Source organism: Penicillium cinerascens (assembly GCF_028974065.1).
Source record: "Penicillium cinerascens strain IBT 15544 chromosome Unknown contig_5_segment0_segment0, whole genome shotgun sequence".
NCBI lineage: Eukaryota > Fungi > Ascomycota > Eurotiomycetes > Eurotiales > Aspergillaceae > Penicillium > Penicillium cinerascens.
In genome coordinates this window covers 2,415,159-2,434,198 of record NW_026695294.1, presented here as the reverse complement: position 1 = coordinate 2,434,198, position 19,040 = coordinate 2,415,159, and the positions used below count along the sequence as shown (strand labels likewise).

Below are 19,040 nucleotides of genomic sequence, written 5' to 3'. Positions count from 1 at the left end.
ATATGAAGAGGGGCCATGGAAACCGACGAGGACGAATTGCAGCTGTTGTTGGGACATCGTCCAACGCCGCCCAGCTGGACAAGTCACTGGCGCTGTTATCCATCTCTAGAGTCCATTGTATGCAAATATGTGTTTTCCCTAGTCCACCAACGCCCGAACAGTTAAATCAAAGTGCGTTCATGCTGAGTCCGCTCATGCATTCTTTGTGTCTCGGATCACTTCGCCCTTGACCTTGCTCCAGTCGATTTCTCCGTCGATCTTCTCGTCTACCTCGCCGCAGATGACTACATTGTCACCTCGGATCAAGTAGAGCCCGTGTTCAATCTGCGATGAGGGCTCGTCATCGTCTGGAGTGCGGATGATGCGCTCGACAGTGTTGGTAAGGACGAGGTTAGTTAGTTGATCGGTCGAGAGAAGTGTGCCCAAAAGTGTGCGGCCGTCAACGGTGAGAATGAGAACCTTCTCTATTCAATCGGGAGATCATTAGTATGTCGACTGGACTTGTCCGGATACATGGCAGGTGCTTACTGTTGATGTATGGTTGGAGAGACATGGCGAAGGATGGTATTTTTTTTTGGCTAGGAGGAATATTCGATCGGGCTGTATCGCAGCCAGGAAGACGTCACTCGTGCTTGGTGGATTGGGATTGAACTGAAAAGGCCAAGAGTCCTATTTGCGAATAGAGATCGGGTCGGGCTAGCGGTCGTCTGAAGGCTGCCTTCGTAGATCGCGGGGAGGCGCGGTTTGGCTGGAAGGCCAGGAGTGAATAGCTTCGCTTATTTGGCCAGTGACTGAAGCCAATGCCTCGTTGGTGCACTGAACGAAAGCTCTTTGAGGCGAATGAAAGCAGAGTTGGTTCGAGGTCCCGCAAGTCACTTCCGCACTGGTGATGGCCGATTCAGATAAAGGGCCGACCAGAGTCGAAAGTGTGAAACGATTTGGCGCGAAGGGTATCTTGAAATCACAATGGCAGAAAAGGCCCAATCGAGGCGCGAAGTTCAATTGACGGAGGATTGACAGGCGACTATCGTGAGGTCTTCGCGGTTGTTTGCACTGATTGGCGCGGTCACGTGTGGAGCTTAATGGTGGTCTGAGATCGCAACTGGTATCGAACATGGAACAAGATATTTGCTTTTGCCAACGATACTTTAAAAATGACGTTCCAGTTCGAGGCAATTAATTGTATAGATCAAATATGCGGAGGCTCAAAACATCAGGGCAAAGGGCTGGGGAATCTACACCTGGTTTCTACTAAGTAGAGAGCCGGTATGGCACCAAACGTTACATGTATAATTTATATCAATTCACTATCTGTGCACGATATCGCCCGCAATGTCTCATGCACTTGAATCAACCACTCAATGCACTCAGATCCAGTGGTACACTACTACCTCTACCGGCACGGTACCTGCGCTCTCCACCGGTAAATGGCCGGGGCTTGGGTAGTAGCCCGTCACCCTGGAACTTGAATCGAGGATCATCTATTCGGACGAATCCGTGTGATGACAGATTCTGTGCGCTAGATCCAGGAGATGAGCTGCCGCCGTTCGTGAGTGTGTAAGAACTGGCGTCCAGTACAGGATGAGGCGAGGGCATGGAAGACGAGCGATATGGTGGTTCACTTGTCGGAGCGAGAGGAGCTGAGGCTGGTGGAGGTGGAGGTGGAGCTGCAGGCGCGGCAGAAGGTGGTGGAGGAGGAGGTGCCGCCCCGGGTGAGCTGCTGTTGTTCAAAGCAGACCGAGCTGCTTGGGCGGCTATCGATGGCGGGCCACCGGGTGGCGGGGGAGGAGGAGCTCCCCGTGTAGTGGTTGGAGGAGCAGAAGGGGGGAGGGGGAGGAGGAGCTCCCGGACTAGCTACTGAAGGAGGCGGGGGAGGTGCCCCAGAGGGCTTGCGGGATGCAGGAGGCGGCGGTGCCTTGCCTCCTGGGGGAGGTGGAGGGGCTCGTGGAGGAGGAGCTTCTGGAGCACCCTTGCCAGATGCTGCAGACACTAAAGATGACGGCCTTCCCGCGGGTCGCGGAGGGGGTTTTTTCAAATGAGCGACCAACGGATTCACAGATGGAGCAGGTGGAGATTCGGTAGCCGGCGGCGGAGCTGGTGGTCGAGCGCCAGGTGGTCGGGGAGCTGTAGGAGGTTTGGGAGCTGGCGCAGAAGGTGCCCGGCGCGCAGCCTCGGAATCTGACATGTATGGTGAATCTCGATTGGCACCTGTGTCGACACCACCGCGGCTACGCAATTTGGGCATTCCACCGGCAAAAAGACCACCTAATTGAGCTGCTGGAGCTCCCGCCATGCCATCTGACCCAGACACTCCTTCACTGTTGCTTCGTAATCTATTCGCAGGGGGGACCGGCGGAGCGAGTCCGGAGGGCGGTTTCACTCCTCCGGGAACTGGCGGCGCAGCTCCAACCGGAGGTGCAGCTGAACCTCCTCCGCCCTTCGAGATAATCGGCGCAGATCTATCATTGGTGACAGCCTTCTTCAATCGAGTGCCTTTGTGGATATCATTGAGTAGTGCGCCCTATCGTCAAGTTAGCCACGTGCTCATGAAGCCTCCGTCTTTGCGGTCCATTTCAAATCGAGGCAAATCTGTCTTCAAGTCACATACTCGGTCCTTTGCTTCATTCTTCGATGGTCGGTTTGGCAAGTTTCCTGGAGGAGGCGGCGGGGGAGGGCCACCTAACCCTCCAGGCGGCGGCGGAGGAGGGGGCGGCGGGGGAGGAGGCATGTCGAGGGAGCTTTAAAGACAATAGTAGATTTAAGTAGAGCACCTCATGGGGTATATCAAAGAGAATCGGAGAATCAAGAGGTGGATGCTCCTTGGAAGGAAGCGCGGTTGTGTAAGGCAGAAGCAAAGACGTCAGGACGCGAAGTACGGGGGCCGGTGGACTGCGCCCGAACTCTCCGCCTTGAACCTTTCCTATCAAAAAAGGCTTCAACTTTCCTCATTCCTCAAACCAACACCACCATGAAACGAATTAGCTTGAGGGCTCAAGGGCCAAAGCCGCGAGGCCCTGTCTGCCAATTGTGTCAATTCTCTACTTCGGGCTCGCGCACTCTTCCCATCGCCCGACTCTCGACTCCAGCAAGCCGACTTTCGAACAGCAATCCGCCGCTGCAATCAAGACATAGCATACAATCATCGTTCTCCTCGCCAGTTCTCCTGACACGGCGCTATGCGTCTAAGCATTCTACACCGGATTCCACCATTCAGCAGGTCGCAGAAGAGGCATCGGCGTTGCAAACGTCGGACCAAGTGCCCTCGAACGAAGCGGTCGTGGAGGTGCTCGCAAAATGCCAGAAGATAGCCGAGGCCTTAGTTTCACGAGAAAACGATGGCGCGTCATTGAACGACGAAGGCAATGCGATCTCTTCGCTTCTGGACATGGAAGAGAAGAAACGCGCGTCGGCTCCCGCAGAGAAACGAACCCACCAAGCCCGGACCGCGAAGCTGGACTCACCACATGCGGACTCGATATCGCGCATTGCGAATGATCTCCTGACGGACAAGAAGGTGTTTATCTCCCCCGAGGCACTGGAGCACTACACCAAGATCCAGACCCTTTTGCGACGAGCCGAGCACTTCCCCGAGATTTTCAACCTGTACGCCAACAAGCCAGTCCCCGAGGCCAACAGTTCGCCGATCAAATACCTCAAGCCGAAACCCAAGAGCATCAACAGTGCTGTTCCGTCCGAGCTGGCTACCATGGCTCTGGATGTTGCCATCGCCCAGAAGAACCTGCCACTCGTGTTGGCCATCATCGACAATACTTTCTGCGCACCCGCTTTCCACCGCGCAAAGGTCTTCCGAAAGGCCGGTATACCATTGGCTGGTCTTGCAAGCGCTCCGCTTGCGTGTTATGCCGCTGCCACTTGGGCGGCTTCGGTCCAGAATACCATGGACCCCAGCACGGCGACTGGCATTGCTTTTGCGGCCTCCTTGGCTTACGTTGGCGGTACATCGTCTATGGGTATTTTGGCTATCACTAGTGCTAATGACCAGATGGAACGTGTTACCTGGTTGCCTGGTGTTCCTCTACGGCATCGGTGGTTGCGGGAAGAAGAGCGGGCGGCTCTGGATAAGGTCGCCTGCACATGGGGATTCAAGGATCCCTACATGCGGGGAGAGGAAGTCGGGGAGGAGTGGGAGAGTCTCCGAGAGTTTATTGGCATGCGCGGCATGATTTTGGATAAGACCGAGTTGATGGCCGGGATGGAATAAATGTCGAACCTATGTATTATACAGACAGACATGTGTGATATGCTCACCAGTTATCTGAGCAAATATAGCATGTACGATAGCAATTGCAAGAACTCTATTTGAAGTCTAGATGCAATTTGAACGGCTTACAAAATTTAAGGTAAACGATTTGAGACCAAGTTGTGAGATTCATATTTTTTGTGGTCACTAAACTATGACACCCTCACTTCTCGTTCCCCTAGAAAACCCCAGCGCAATGAAGCGACGGAGCATCTAGTAGACACGGTGGGGGGGAGACATGGAAGCCTTGATGACAAGGCTGCCAACGTTCTGCCAGCCCTTCTTGAGCAGGGAGACGAGGTAGTTGATGGAAAGCATGAGGTTGGCAACAAGCTCCTCCTCGGTCATGCCAACGTTGCCGACGGCGACACCAAGGCAGAGAACCTTCTTGAGCTGGAACTTGATGGTGGACTTGACGTCGTTGACCTTGTTCTGCATGTCCTCGCCGTGGCCGACGGGGGTGGGGAACTTACCGGCTGTGGAGGGAATTAGCATTTGAATTTTTCAATGGTATATCAAGACGGAAACTCACCCTTGGACAGACCGGGACCGAGCAGACGGGGAATCTGCTTGATCAGAGCCTCGGAAGCAAGGAAGGCATCGTACTTGCGAGCAAGCTTCTTGATGAGCTTCTTGTTCTTGTTCAGCTTCTTCAGGTCGTCGACGGACATGGCATCGATGCCGTGGTGCTTGGCACGGTCAAGATCGTGCTGGTCACCAAGGATACTATTATTCAACAACCGTTAGTGACAACTTCCAATCAGGTTTCAATTCCCTTCTTCTTGTCGCCTTCTGCGCTGATCGACGTTGGCGATGCAGGCATGGTCCGACTCGGGAGGGATGGCGAGGATGAACGCACCAGATGCTCATGTTGGGGCGAGGGATGGAAGGCAGCTTGATAGTGCCAGAGAAACGCTTGTCACGCTGGGGGTCATAGTTCTTCAGACCGATCTGAAGCTCAACGGTCTCGAGGAAGTTACGCTTCTTCTCGTTGAGAGAGTACTCCAGCACCTGCTGGACATTCTGGCGCACTCCGGCTGAGAGGAAGTTAGTGGTGATTCTTCTTTCATCTGTAGGTAGACAGAGCGAGGAACATACCGACTGTGATCTTGGACATGATGGCGACAGTCTTCCTAAAGAAGTTTCTTAAGGTGTGGCTCTGCGCAGAATGTCTTGGGGGAGAAGAAAATGTTGCCGCAATTTTCTCCGCTTGTGGGTGCGGTTGACTAAACCTAAAGGGGATTAGCGGTGCCCTAGAACGAGAATCGCTGACACATCAGTCACGCCTCTTATGCCTGAAAATCAAGGTGTCAATCGGAACACTTGAACAATGAGATTCTGTGAATTGAATATAGAGAATTATAGTTGGTCATATCTTTGTGTCCATCTCCATCACCAATGACACTGCGTGGGATGATTCTCCGCCTTGGTTCTCTATCAATACCGCATCATCCCATACCTCAAAGCCCACCCTCTCATACAATTGCTGCGCACCAACAATGCCAGCCTCAGTCTGAACAGTGATACTAGTCTTCGACGCACTAAATACTTTGGCTTCCTCCTCCGCGGCTTTAATAATGGCCTCGAGTAGCCGACGAGCGTGCCCCTTGCGACGGCCATGAGGCAAAACAAACATGCCCACGATCACGTAAATGATATGAGCACCTTTCAGATCGTCTGGCTCAACGAGACTGGAAGGTATCTGGTATGTGCCATCTTTAATAAAAGCATCCCAGGGCTTCAGCCCCGCGACACCAGCGTCCTCACTGGACAATGGCACTGGGCCTATCAGGGTAGCGATACCCACCCAATTTTTTCCGAGTAAGCGTTGGACCGCATCATGGGCGCTCTCGGTCTCCAACGGGTGAGGGTTGTTTCTTTGGCCATGAGATTCAGTGTCGGAATCAAGAACTGCAACAAACGTCTTGCCAAGTGGGTTCTGGATTCGGGATAGCCATATATCGGGAGAGAACTGAGACTCGTATTCGTATGTCGAGGAAAATGATTCCGGATCAACCTTGAGACCATGCAGTCGGATATTCTTGTACCGCTCTGCGATTGACTCAAGGTGCGCTGGAGAAGCAGACGTCTTGGGGATGAGGATGACCTCTCCGGAGTTGAGGTGCGGGGCAGCCATACCACAAGGTTGTAGAGGAAAGATGGTGAAAGAGTGTAAAGCGGATTATAAACTCGAGGGTTCGCAAGTGGTATAAGATAATTATTGTGACTCAACTTTGACTCAGGCCGCAACGTGGCATTGCCGTTGGTGGCTGTGCGCCGGCCTGGCTCTGGGTTGTTGGGTGAGAGTAATGAGTCAAAGGCGTTTTTTAAGACGGTCACGAAACACATTTTCAAAGAGCGTTCTTTGTCTACTAGAGGTACCTTACTTCGAAAATATGTTGAAACGGCCCATATTCATCAGAATGTCATGGGATGGTTTGGTATGGCTCACACAATACAGCTCTTTAATGGATCCGCGACTTGGCCATAAAGCGCTTTCCAAAGTTCGGGCATGCTCCAGCAAGACGGTCGGTTGGACATGCCGCCCAAAATCCAGATTGAAACCTACTAGGCAAGGAGAAATAACGAGGTAGGTGATATTTAAATTCATTCGCTCGCTCATTCCACGACAGACGTAGCGCTTATCACGCAGAAAGAGAAGGCAATAAAGTCAAATCCAAATTTTGCCAGTCCCAAATCTGATCGAACTGGCCGACATCCAGATTGGTAAAGTCGCCCACTCCCATGAAAGGAGGGGTGTCCATCCCAGGCACAGGTAGATCCAATGAAGCAGGCAAAAATATCTCAGCAGCCATCGAATCAAGAGAGGACAGTGATTCTGGAGAAAAGGAGTCACCAAAAGAAAGACCATCTAGGTTTGGCGAAGGTCCAAATTGTCCATCATCCATCTGGGAGGTTTGCCCCTCAACTCTTGTCAGGGAGGTGGCCTTGTTTGCGGATGTTAACAGACTTTTGGCCAGTCTTGACAGCACTCGATAACAGATGGCTCCAGTCTTGGTGATTGGAGCAAGCTTGCCCGTTAATGAGCATGCGAGACCAATGGCTTGGATAACGTTGTCACGGCGTGGAAGTCTGCGGCCTTTGTCATGGATAATTGCAGAGCATAAATAGGCTCCAGTGTCAAATATCAAGAATGTTACCAGATGGAATTTGGCGTTGAGAGGGAAAACGTGGTCGAAAAGTCGATGTGAGACTTCCATTAGATGCAGAGCAATGTCGACTGCAGTTTCTCGGCGGAATCGGTCGACATCGGTGCTTTTCGAGTCGTAGGTTCGAGTGAGGTATGCTTTATATGGCAACAACATCGTCATGTAGCCTATGGCGTGTAATTGGCGGCGTTGAAGGGGCAGATATAAATGCTCGTTGTCCCATTGGGTGTCTGGGTCTGTTTCTTGGTAGGCAGAAGGAAGCGAAGCAAACCACCTTTCTATATCTGATTTGAGCGATTCGGCCTGGTTGTTATCGAATGTGTCGCCCATTGTTGCTGGTACCCTTCCGATGACACGGCCCAACTCAACTTGGGCTGCAATGTGGGTGATAGGAGAAGGCGGACCATCTTCCGTAGCATGACTCTCAAGTTGTGTGTTTGGTAATTGAAACGAACAATAGCTCTGGTTGATGATGGGTGGGCGAGAAAGTAATAGTGACATTTGCCTTGAGAAATAATTAGTAGCTGAGCCGGGGACAAAAACGACGAAGGGAACTCCTTACCAGTCCCATACGTATAAAAGACACCAAATGCGCCGTCTCATCTCTATGTCAAACTCAGAGAGCACTGCCTTTGGAGAGTCCTTGTGCATCCCTAATTCCTGTGCCTCATGGATACAAGAGCTCAGAGTATGCCAGGACTCTACAAAGAGCGACTCTGACTTGAACCAGGTAGCTGTTAGAAACAACTGCTGGATTTGCGTCAGACCGCCCTTGCCTGGGGCAATGGTGTTGCTCAGCTGCTTGGCAGCGTGGTGGTAGTTTTCTGAAAGGCTTTGGGCCGATTCGCCCAATTCTGACTCGAGTCTCTTTTGAACTTCAGCATCGAGATACTGCATAGAACAGGCGCAGACTCGGATGAGAAGACAGGTGAATTCCGGTGTGAGGGGCTTGCCGTTCGCGCGGTTCAACCACCAGGCAGCATAGTCCTGAGAGAAAGCGGGTGGATACAAACAATAGTAGTTAAAGTTTATCACTCCCAGATAGCGCTGGATCAATATGTCTGAAGAAGAATCAGCCGGGAGCGTTCTGTATTAGCGTTGAAAAGACGAACCTGTGTATGGTTTCGGGGGCAGAAGCCGCAAGACATTCTTCATCTCGGAAGAGACGGCCTCCGAGGCCGGGTTTGATGAAGACAGAGCTGGCTTCAAGTAATTAGTAAACAAGAAGGCGACTAATCGATCAAGGGGTGTTTTACTGTGAGCGCGGCATTTCCAAATGGCAGGTTCTGATCATCGGCCAGGTACCCAAGGTTGCGGAGTTCACCCTTGGCAGCGAGAGCTGGTATCTCAGTACCAGGTGCCTCTCTGTGCTCATATTTAATATTTTCAACCTCCTCATCGGACGAGGATTTTCGACTACATTGCTATTAGCCATATTCTTGCCACATCAGACGTGGTACATACCTGGGAACCTCCACGGAGGCAAGTGAAGAATCAGACGGCATCGCTGCTCGTTTTTGAGGATATCTACATAGATGCGGGATACTTCTGGATTGACAATGGTTACAAGGCCACTGTCGACTGCACTGTACAAAAAGTCAGACAATGGCTCCGAACTTCCGTCCGGTGACTTGCCTTTTGCTTTCGCCGTTGGCACTCGGTGCATGAGGCCGCGGGGCGAGTCGCCTTTCCAGCTTTCGTCCCGACCATTATATAACGGAGCAAAGAGAGAATATGTAAGAGAATACCCGATCAGCATGAATCTTGTTACAGATTTAACATGGACCTTCGAAAGCCGGTGAAGCCACATTTTATCGCCTCTTTTCTCAGGCATACGTCACATGTCTCGCCCGTGACTTGCCTCTCCTGATTGGCCAGGTTCAAGTATGTAGCGACCAGGCTGCCATGAAAGTGGATAATCTGATCGTTTTTCGGATGATATGGGAGCACGAGGAATTAGAGAATACAATAGCGGATCTCATTGTAAGGTTGAAATGCCGTTCAAGGTGGGGGCTTGACAGTCAAGTGGCCCCGATGTATATAATGTACCCTCCGACGTACCCAAAGGTCGATAGAACATTGAAAGGCCCGAAAAAGATATAAAACTAAATATATCTGCATATTATAAGCCTTACAAGCTTTGGTCCCCACCCGACCGTTGAATCCAGCGGGGATCAAATCTGCAGCATAGATGAAGACATAAATCACCCTAGGGTAGGCGCCCTCGTCATATCGACATCTGACCGTTTCATGATCAATCAAAAATAGCTCCGATGACCAGCCACAAAAGCTTTGACCAAGCAAATCCGCCGATCATAACGACCGTGAAAGCACCTTGAAAGGCGTCGTGCAAGCTGAAACAGACGGGAATACAGGGGCCAGCGGGGCTGCAGCTGATCCCAGCGCTTAAGCGTGACCGGCGGCAAGGTCAGCCTCAGATGGTCACTTGCCCCTTTTCGGGGTTGGGGCGATTTTGGCAGCGTCGTCCCGGGCTGCTATTTATTACACTGTGCTCTGCATTTTCTCTCGTGCGTGTCCTTGCTGCGTTGTGCCATTTCATCTCTTCCCCGCGCCCGCCGGTAAACATCGCCGCATGGATCTCGATCGGCCAACTGAACCTGATCTCCGTCTCTGCTGAGCTCTTAAACTAAAGTATGGTGGACGCTACGTATTTCCGTGACCTGCTCAGCCCGCAGGATTATTATGCCAGCCTTGATGGCGACCGAGACTCTGGGCGGCTTCTTAAGGACAAATTCCATGATATCGATGACAAGACCCATTTCAAGCCTTATATGAAACGACTGAGCGATCCACTCACCACCAATTTCGTGCTGGACTTTGGCAACGAGGATGCATTTTGTGCGACGGACTTGGACAAGGACGAGTTCAAGCTGTTGTTAAGCAAGCCGGTACGCCAAACTGCTCATCTTGAGGAATCTACGTAAAGCTGACCCCGTCCAGCGAGCGAAATGCTTCGGCACAAGATGGATGTAGGGAGCCATTCTACCGATCAATCGATCAACATGATGCTTACTATCTTAACTACAGTAATATCTGGGCACCAGAGCAGCAGAAGGCTTCTATTAAAGTACGCCGACCTCTCCTCGAAGGAACCGCCTCAAGCTAATCGTCTCTAGGCATTAACGACGCATTACGGAGTTTCCGAGCGACTTCAGGGAATGATGTGCACTGACCCGGTCATTCCTCGCCAACAGCCGGCGGTATTGCCCAACAAGCGACACTCACGCTCGCACGAGTTCGACTCAACGATTGACCACGAGCTGGATGATGTCGAGAATGCGATTGCTCTCAAGACTCTCCCGGAGCAAGATGCCATGCATGATTCTCCCTCCTTCAAGCATCTTACATTTGCACATGTCACGAATCAAATCTGGCATTTCTCTTCAGTGGACCATGGTCCACGATGTACGTCGATTCCTCTCTGGCGAATGCGCCTATATATTGACGTGGAACCAGATACGTGTATCGGCTACAATACGTTGTTTGTAGTGCCCGATGTTCCTCGGAAAGAGATGGATAATGGGGAAGATCTTCCGGAAGGAAAGCGGATTTGGAACTGGCTAATCCTGACCGATGATGGTATATGCTTCTTTCTCATACTTAACCCGACATCCGCTGAATCCTGCAGGGACTATCATCTCGATCCAGGAGAACCCACTACCCATGCAGCAAGGACCGTTATCGACGAGCCAAGGAAAGATTCTCGATGTCGTGCGCAGGAATACCAAGTTCATCTTCTCCGGCGTCTCGAAGCAACACCTGAACGCATCGGAGAATGATTCGCTGGTGACGATCCGGGTGCGCCATTTTAGCGACAGCGGACCGGAGGAGGCCAATATTAAGCAGGAAGACGGCCCCAGCCTACTCTTCTACTACATTTTTGATGATTGGGTATCCAGTTATGGTTTGATTGCCAAGCGAGAACACAAGTACGGGGTCGCCCTGGAAAGATTGGTCAGTACTTCGCGCCCCCGGAACACCCGCCTTGAAAGGTCGCTGATCTGTACAGAGAGCCAGTATGCTCCATCGCCCGGTGGTAGATCTGATTAATGAACTGCACTGGCTGGGCCGACGACTCGCCGTACTCAAGCGGTTATACCAGAGCTACGAACTGATTATACGACGACTTCTCCAACGTCACCGCATGCTGCGCGACGAAGCCCGCTCTCATCAACCTGCGTCTTTGCTTCTTGGAGCCACGTTTGGGGAGAGAGAGTTTGCGGATGTGCGAAAGGACAGCTTGATGAGCAGCGGCAGTATTCCGGGTACGACGGACAAGCCGGTCGGGGTGATTCTTTGTTCGGCGGCGGCGGCACGCTTCGAGCGACTGGCGGATCGCATTGTTCTATATTGTCTGAGTGAAATCGAGTCCTGCTTGACGGAGAAGGAATCCTTGACGTTTTTGGTGAGTGTGTTGGTCCACGGATCGGATAGGAACCTTGGAAGCTCATGCCGCATCGGGAAATGTGCTGACGGAATCCTTTCCCTAGAATTTCAATTTGATCGCGCTCAAGGACTCGCAGGCCGTGGAGAAATTGACACGGATCACGATCCTCCTGGCCAAAGCGACGATCTTGTTCCTACCGGTCAGTCTGATGACTGCGTACTTCTCGACGGAATTGCAGGGTTTCCAGGGCGGGTACACCATGGTGGAATACTGGGCGAGCTTCGCGGTGATTTTCGTGGTCTCCATCCTCCTGCTGATGCTGTTCGGAGTGGCCAGCGACACGGTGGAAGGGAAGACGATTTATCGGTCCTTGGTGAAGACGTTCTTCAAGTCAGGACGGGAGCGGGCAGCCCGAATCTCGCAATTGACACGACGGGGACGGCAGGATTGATAAAGGACAGATGATCATGACGCGGCGGCACACTCCTCGGTCCCATGTGTTCCACAGTTGCCCACAGTGGTTCTGACTGCGTGCCCACCGCACGCCCACCGCACGCCCACAGCCCACCGGACGAGTATTACCGCAGCAAGGCACGAGACTGGACCCGATAAAGTCGGGGAACCGGCCTATCAGCGGCACGCGGGCGCTGGATCAGTGGTCGAGAATGGGCGAGGGTCCCTCTAGCCCTCTGGCCCTCTGGGGCGACGTCCCTTTTCGCCTCCGTAATTCGGATACGGGCAACAACGTGTCCTCTAGAGCGCGTGTCATCCCAACACCGCTGCCTGGATACAACGTGTATATATATAGATCGCAGAAGACCAGTATAGAGATCAAACGTGGTCCCCGTCGAAGTTCGCCGCAAGCAGAGAAAGAAAAGAGGGTGACGGAGACTACGCCCACCGCCATCAGCGTGCGTATTTCTGTAATCCAAAACAAAAAAACACCCACCTCTCCTCCTTTCCCTACTTGTCCTTTTTTCCCTTCCCCTATCAAATCTCAACCTTCTCTAAACCACCTACTACGTACCTGGTATGACACTCTGCTCCTCCATCCGACCTTTCTTCCCCTCCGACTCCCTCAACCCCCCCCAAACCTCCACACCGCACTCTTACCTCCTTTCTTCCCCTCCCTCCTATTCTTCCCTTTCTCTAATCTAACCGTCCCACCAGGCTTCGAGGCTCCGCCAACATGGGTATCACTTTCTCGAGGCTGTTTGATAGACTTTGGGGTCGCAAGGAGATGCGAATCCTGATGGTCGGTCTTGACGCCGCCGGAAAGACCACCATCCTGTACAAGTTGAAGCTCGGTGAAATCGTCACCACCATCCCCACGATCGGTCAGTCCCCGCCACCCCCTCCGACCATCGACTTCGCACAACGCCGGCTCGCATGAAGCCCAAAATCGCAGTGACGCTAACCCTCCCGCAGGTTTCAACGTCGAGACCGTCGAGTACAAGAACATTCAATTCACCGTGTGGGATGTCGGTGGTCAGGACAAGATCCGTCCTCTGTGGCGCCACTACTTCCAGAACACCCAGGGTATCATCTTCGTGGTTGACAGCAACGATCGGGACCGTATCGTCGAGGCTCGCGAGGAGTTGCAGCGCATGTTGAACGAGGACGAGCTCCGGGACGCCCTTCTCCTGGTTTTCGCCAACAAGCAAGATCTGCCGGTAAGGACGACGTTGGATTGCCTCTGTCGCGAGGAATGGTCGACTGATGCGATTTCTATAGAACGCCATGAGCCCCGCCGAGATCACCCAGCAGCTTGGTCTCCAATCTCTCACACGCCGTGCTTGGGTAAGTTCCTCTCCGCGGGACCGCATATACGGGACATCACTGACTCGGCCAGTTCATCCAATCCACCTGCGCCACCACCGGCGACGGCCTTTACGAGGGTCTGGAGTGGCTCGCCGACGCTCTCCGGAAGACGAACCGCGACTAAGCGGATATAATCACGAAACGCGGGTTGTGTATGTAGGAGCGAGAGAGAAGTACCACGGGAAATCTGCAAATGATGGATTGATGATGACTATGGCGGGAGTTCTTCGCGAGGCCTCTACGGTTTCGGTGCTTTGTGTGTTCTCTCCACGGCTTCTATTTCTCTTCGCTGTTAGCCTTCATTTGTTCTTTCTCTGGCGCCACGTCAAAATTGCTGTTTCTCCTTTTCAACATCATTGTAAACCAGCTACAGGTGGGGAGTAAACCGGAATAGTTTTAACGAGTATGACGAAAAAGATGCGGAGTTCCTAGTTTGACCGATCATCTGCAGCCGAAGTTAGCCCGAACATGTGTAATTCCTCGACCTTGGGCGTTGGCCCGGGCCCTGGCAGTCCTTCTGGGACTTTTCTTTTTTTCCCTCGATGTGAAGGTCCCCTGATTGTTGTGCGTCTCAAGTTAAGACACCCGTTCGTCAGTCTGGCTACTGTCTAGAACCCTGGTTCGTTGAAAACGGCTTTCCCCCCCGATTGCCTGGCCGACGATCGCCAACAACCAACGCCATCTCCGTCAGCGTGTGCTTCTCTCCGCATCCGTCACCTCCCCCCTATTCGACCGCATTGATATTGTATTCCCTGGTGTCGTGGAGGCAGATGTGTGATTTTTAAGTGTATCTTCTGGTCAATGTTGACAATTTGCCCGACATCATGACCGTTCAGGTGAGGAGACACTCCGCGGCCTACAAGAAACCGTCGCCCTTCAACCACAACTCCCGGTCACAGGACTCCGACGTCGAGAAACACCCTCATGCCCGCCAAAACTACCACCGTCAAAACAGTAGCGACGAAGACGATGACTCCGACAGCGGGCCCGACCAGGCCTCGTCGTCCTACCCACCCATGAGTGGCGGCGCGCGCAACTCTCGAGCCAATGTGGGCTTTCGTGTCCCCCAGCGGATAATGCGATGGCTCTGCTTCGCGCTCTTCGCCTCTCTAGTTATCTTCATCCTCACCCTCTTCCGGTTTACCATCTCCTCCTCCGTCTCCCAAGTCGCTGTCGAACTGCCCAAGGTCGCGTCCAGCAAGCCGCCTCAATGGGAGAGTTTCGCCATGCTCAAACGCTACGAGGGCGGCTTGTCAAGCCTCGTACCTCGCAAAGACAACAAACCCGAGTACCCTGGTGATAACGCAGACGGATTGGCGCTGCCGGACGAGGACAATGCGGAGAAGAAGAACGAAACCCCGCTGCATGCCAGAGACTTGAAGCCGTCCATGTCGAGCTCTGTCTTCAATCCGTACCCTGACTATACCGACTCCAACTACATCAAGAAATACGGCGAGAAGCGCGAGTGCTTTTTGGATAAAGACAACTCAGTTCGCATCCCGCGCATCCAATCCTTCCCCGGTGTCCCCAAAGGCTTCCCAGACCCCGTCATGGGCTCGAATTCGATGTTAGGAATTCGCGATGATGTCTGCTTTGACAGGTTTGGTCGTTTGGGCCCCTACGGTCTGGGATACGGGGTTAAGAAAGGTGGCAGCGGGGCCGGGTTGGAAGGCCACCGCGATGGAGCTGACCGTATCTGGGAGGATGTTCCCCCTGTGGACTTCCGCCAGGTCGATTGGGCTGACGCGCAACACCGGTGCCATGCAGCAAACAAGCATCGCTTCAAGGAGCTGCCTGAGCCTCGCCTGAACCGTTTCGTTTCCATGCCGGTGGGCGTTCCCAGCGTGAACATCGAAACGCCCGAGGACAACCGTAAATCTCCGCCTAAGAGCGGTTCGGAGCGTCTATCTCGAACCGCGGTGGTCATTCGCACGTGGCATGACTTCCACTATACCCCGGAGGATATTCTGTATATGCGCTCCGTGATTTCGGAGCTCTCACTTTTGTCCGGTGGCGAATATACCGTCCATTTCCTTGTTCACGTCAAGAATCCCGACCTCCAGATCTGGTCCGACGATGAGACATACCAGCGTGTGCTGAATGACGCTCTTCCGGAGGAGTTCCGGGGGATGGGCACCCTCTGGTCCGAGCAGCAGATGGCTCTTATGTACCCCGCGCTCGAGGAAACCTGGATGCGTGGGCTGCCTGTTCACGGTGTCTACCGCAGTACCTACATGCCTATGCAGTTCTTTGCTTTTCAGCATCCGGAATACGACTATTTCTGGAACTGGGAGATGGATGCCCGTTACACTGGTCACTGGTATCATCTTTTCGACAAGGTTGCCGAGTGGGCCAAGAAGCAACCGCGCAAGGGTCTCTGGGAACGCAACGCCCGATTCTACGTTCCCTCGGTCCATGGATCGTGGGACGACTTCCGCCACATGGTTCGCGTGCAGACCGACATCGGCACCAACAGCCCGAACAACCTCTGGAGTGCCGCCAAAGCAGCGGCGGACGGCGAAAGAGAGAAGAGTGCCTTGCACCAGCAAGGTGACAAATCTGTCTGGGGCCCCGAGCGGCCCCACGAGCGCGATATCTTCGAGGTTGAAGGGGAGGGTATCCCGCCGAGGACCGTGGACAAGGACCAGTACGAGTGGGGCGTGGATGAAGACGCAGACTTGATCGTCTTCAACCCTCTGTACAACCCCGAGGGTACGACCTGGATCCTACGCGACGATGTCACTGGCTATAACAAGGAGGACGGCATGCCTCCACGCCGGACCGCCATCATCACTGCGTCGCGTCTGTCCCGGAAGCTTCTCACCACCATGCATCGCGAGACCAGCCTTCGGCGCCACACCATGTTTTCCGAAATGTGGCCCGCGACTACTGCACTACATCACGGTTTCAAGGCCGTTTACGTGCCTCATGCTGTCTACATCGACCGCCGCTGGCCCACCAAGTACCTGGAGTCTGTCTTCAACGCCGGCCGTAACGGCGCCTCTGGTGGTGCGCGCACCGCCGTCTTCGGTGACCGCGAGCACAACTTCAGGGGCACCACGTGGTTCTACTCCGCCGGGTTCTCGCCCAACCTCTGGCGCCGCTGGCTCGGTCTCCGCGTCGACAACGACGGAGGCGAGCAACAAGAGCTAGCCGGCGAAGGTCGCATGTGTCTGCCACCCATGTTGTTACATCCCGTCAAAGATGTACAGATGGTTATCGACGATGGGGAACATGCACAAGATCGGTAAGAGAGTCATTCTCACAACTCCCAATCAACTCCAGAAGACACCATCCCCGGTGCTCTTCCCCAAACTATATACCCGCCACCCGGCCTTTGCCTTGGCTCTCTTTCCCCTGTTCTGCATGTTTTGGGTAGCTGGTGATCAGCTTGCATGGTTGCATACTTACCTTCCTGTATAATGTCTCTTTCCTCCCCTCTCAGCGTCGTATGCCCCGTTCTTTGCTGTGTTCCGACACCGCCCTCTTGTCGGACGAAAGGCGTTTCTATTTTGGTTGATAGACCATGGCTCATGATGCATTTGTTTTGATGTTGTGATGTTTTCTTTGATAGATATCTCTAAGATGGATATCGTCGAGTAATACACAGGAATACCGTGATACAATTGTTCTTCAAAGATGTTCCCGGAGATACCGTCGTTGTAGTTTTCGTTGGTATCCCGGAAGTGGACTCGTCTAAATTGTCCAAAGTCCTCGAGTCGTATTAAATTTACTCTTGTGCTAGAGGGTAGATGTAGATGTTCGATAATGTATTCATAATTCATTAAACTCATAGTATGCAAATGCCGCTGCCGATGGAAGATGGGAAATCTATGAACTCTCACAAAACCAAACTTTTCAAATCTCGACCATAACCGCATTCTAAAATGCAAATGCAAAGCCAAATCAATGTTGCCCAACAAGCGGATGCATCAAAGTCTGCACAGCAGTCTTCTTCGCCCTAGGCAACAACTTCTTTGAAACGTTCGAATAATGCGCCGAACAAGACCTCTGCGGTCCCCCCAAAGGCGACCTCGCCACAAACGAAGCCGGCGCAAAACAAATACTGCACTCATACACTTCATTCGCATCAACCCCAAACGAAAGACAAGTCCGACAAACCCTATGTCCGCACTTGGTCAAAAGCACATCGACCTCATCGCCACCGACCACACACGTATGGCAGAAGTGCGTGGGGAAGGTAATCCGCGGATTGAGCATGCGGCGCTCGATCTCGGAGGCGAGTTCTTTGCCCTTTTCGACGCGGCCGCGGAGAAGGTGGACTCGCGTTTTCAGGGCGGCTAGGGCTTCGATGTTGTAGGGATTGTATTTGTCGGTTGCCTTGCTGGTGGGTGTGTTTGGGAATGGGATGCATGGTTTGTGGAGACTTGGGATGGGCTCGAAGAAGATGACCGGTTGGAAGCGTTGAGAGACGGGTCGGTCTTCCATGCTTTTATGTTCGAGGAGCCAACGGCGGCGCAATTGGCGGTTTAGGAGGACCGTGAAGAAGACGGCGAGGGCTTGCCAGGCGCGCCATTCGGAGACTGGGTCCAGTTCTAGGGGCTCCGGGTCCGATGAGGAGCTGGAGGTGCGCTTTGCCATTTTGATGGTGGTGGAGAAGTGTGTCGATATAAAAGTTGAGGGTTGTATAAAGTAGCGAGCGGCGAGTGTCAAGACAATGTACTTCTTGACCGATCTCACTACTTTTCAAAGGTCGGTAGGCTTGACCTGGTAGGAAGGTTGAGAGATCTGATCATGAGGATGGCAATGATCGTACCTGCGTACCTGATCACAGCTTTATATGATCAGGAGCCCAAACATGAATGCATACAAGGCCAGCCAGGGGAGGGAAAATTCCGTTTCGGCCGAGCCATACGTCGGCCCGTAGAGTCCGGATTAAATTTCCGTCGATCTACCCCGGACTACCTCCGTAGAGCAGGCCAGCCTCGTTTTTCCAAAAGGTGGCGATCGCCAAGCCCCTGGGAAATGTAACATCAGTGATTGATTTGGGATCCAGACCAATTTTCCTGCTCGGTGAGAGGCCCGCCCTACCGATGTGAACCCTGGTTCACCTCGCCGACGCCACTCGGATTCGGCCGCATCTACCTGGACAGCTTTTTTGTTTTAAACGACCCTGAAAAAAAAAAAAGATAACAAAAGAAAAGTCCGGGGAGAATCTTCGGGGAGTTTTTAGAGGAGTCATGACCAAACCTGGGAGCTTGTTATTCAGGGTCAGGTCAGCATTGAAAATCGGCCTCCCGATGTGTTGTTGATAAGATCGAACTTGTAGGCGTCATAGAAGTCGATTCCGCCGTTCAGCCGTGCAAACCCGCCTATTGAGGAAATCTTTGTCTGCACTGTCGGAATGAACCTTAACTAT

The 19,040-nt window shown here is 52.9% G+C and overlaps 10 protein-coding genes across 10 annotated transcripts; 4 read left to right on the top strand and 6 right to left on the bottom strand.

Annotated features, from left to right (window-relative positions):
- Positions 1-192: 192 nt before the first annotated feature.
- On the bottom strand, positions 193-553 carry N7498_005381 (U6 snRNA-associated Sm-like protein LSm8; the record flags this gene model as incomplete). Its single annotated transcript, XM_058452443.1, has 2 exons — positions 193-464; positions 529-553. The coding sequence occupies 2 exons, from the start codon at positions 551-553 to the stop codon at positions 193-195; spliced, it is 297 nt and encodes a 98-aa protein (XP_058308981.1).
- A 1,065-nt stretch (positions 554-1,618) lies between these two features.
- Positions 1,619-2,728, bottom strand: N7498_005380 (putative proline-rich, actin-associated protein Vrp1; the record flags this gene model as incomplete). The annotated part of the gene is made up of 2 exons (XM_058452442.1): positions 1,619-2,521; positions 2,609-2,728. 2 exons carry the CDS (start codon positions 2,726-2,728, stop codon positions 1,619-1,621), a joined length of 1,023 nt encoding a protein of 340 aa, XP_058308980.1.
- Positions 2,729-2,968: 240 nt separating this feature from the next.
- N7498_005379 (uncharacterized protein) lies at positions 2,969-4,222 on the top strand (the record flags this gene model as incomplete). Its single annotated transcript, XM_058452441.1, has 1 exon — positions 2,969-4,222. One exon carries the CDS (start codon positions 2,969-2,971, stop codon positions 4,220-4,222), a length of 1,254 nt encoding a protein of 417 aa, XP_058308979.1.
- A 147-nt stretch (positions 4,223-4,369) lies between these two features.
- Positions 4,370-5,543, bottom strand: N7498_005378 (60S ribosomal protein uL1). The gene is made up of 4 exons (XM_058452440.1): positions 5,360-5,543; positions 5,121-5,298; positions 4,794-4,987; positions 4,370-4,737 (listed from the first exon to the last, which is right to left on the bottom strand). Exons 1-4 carry the CDS (start codon positions 5,376-5,378, stop codon positions 4,475-4,477), a joined length of 654 nt encoding a protein of 217 aa, XP_058308978.1. The 5' UTR covers positions 5,379-5,543; the 3' UTR covers positions 4,370-4,474.
- Positions 5,544-5,630: 87 nt separating this feature from the next.
- On the bottom strand, positions 5,631-6,398 carry N7498_005377 (GNAT family N-acetyltransferase; the record flags this gene model as incomplete). Its single annotated transcript, XM_058452439.1, has 1 exon — positions 5,631-6,398. The coding sequence occupies one exon, from the start codon at positions 6,396-6,398 to the stop codon at positions 5,631-5,633; it is 768 nt and encodes a 255-aa protein (XP_058308977.1).
- Positions 6,399-6,906: 508 nt separating this feature from the next.
- On the bottom strand, positions 6,907-8,936 carry N7498_005376 (uncharacterized protein; the record flags this gene model as incomplete). The annotated part of the gene is made up of 5 exons (XM_058452438.1): positions 6,907-7,936; positions 7,994-8,492; positions 8,544-8,634; positions 8,688-8,847; positions 8,896-8,936. The coding sequence occupies 5 exons, from the start codon at positions 8,934-8,936 to the stop codon at positions 6,907-6,909; spliced, it is 1,821 nt and encodes a 606-aa protein (XP_058308976.1).
- Positions 8,937-10,085: 1,149 nt separating this feature from the next.
- Positions 10,086-12,290, top strand: N7498_005375 (uncharacterized protein; the record flags this gene model as incomplete). The annotated part of the gene is made up of 8 exons (XM_058452437.1): positions 10,086-10,340; positions 10,393-10,421; positions 10,480-10,519; positions 10,569-10,857; positions 10,909-11,031; positions 11,081-11,406; positions 11,462-11,857; positions 11,943-12,290. The coding sequence occupies 8 exons, from the start codon at positions 10,086-10,088 to the stop codon at positions 12,288-12,290; spliced, it is 1,806 nt and encodes a 601-aa protein (XP_058308975.1).
- A 214-nt stretch (positions 12,291-12,504) lies between these two features.
- Positions 12,505-13,784, top strand: arfA (putative ADP-ribosylation factor; the record flags this gene model as incomplete). Its single annotated transcript, XM_058452436.1, has 5 exons — positions 12,505-12,869; positions 13,010-13,176; positions 13,268-13,512; positions 13,574-13,639; positions 13,692-13,784. 5 exons carry the CDS (start codon positions 12,505-12,507, stop codon positions 13,782-13,784), a joined length of 936 nt encoding a protein of 311 aa, XP_058308974.1.
- A 700-nt stretch (positions 13,785-14,484) lies between these two features.
- On the top strand, positions 14,485-16,911 carry N7498_005373 (DUF3405 domain-containing protein; the record flags this gene model as incomplete). The annotated part of the gene is made up of 1 exon (XM_058452435.1): positions 14,485-16,911. The coding sequence occupies one exon, from the start codon at positions 14,485-14,487 to the stop codon at positions 16,909-16,911; it is 2,427 nt and encodes an 808-aa protein (XP_058308973.1).
- Positions 16,912-17,732: 821 nt separating this feature from the next.
- N7498_005372 (uncharacterized protein) lies at positions 17,733-18,262 on the bottom strand (the record flags this gene model as incomplete). Its single annotated transcript, XM_058452434.1, has 2 exons — positions 17,733-17,739; positions 17,796-18,262. 2 exons carry the CDS (start codon positions 18,260-18,262, stop codon positions 17,733-17,735), a joined length of 474 nt encoding a protein of 157 aa, XP_058308972.1.
- Between the last annotated feature and the right edge of the window lie 778 nt (positions 18,263-19,040).

Bases quoted from the DNA above. Each gene is read 5' to 3' on its own strand.
- N7498_005378 (XM_058452440.1), bottom strand. The intron at 4,988-5,120 runs GTGCGTTCATCC...GTTGAATAATAG, and splicing joins CGCCCCAACATGAGCATCTG to TATCCTTGGTGACCAGCACG. The intron at 4,738-4,793 runs GTGAGTTTCCGT...TTCCCTCCACAG, and splicing joins CGGTCCCGGTCTGTCCAAGG to CCGGTAAGTTCCCCACCCCC.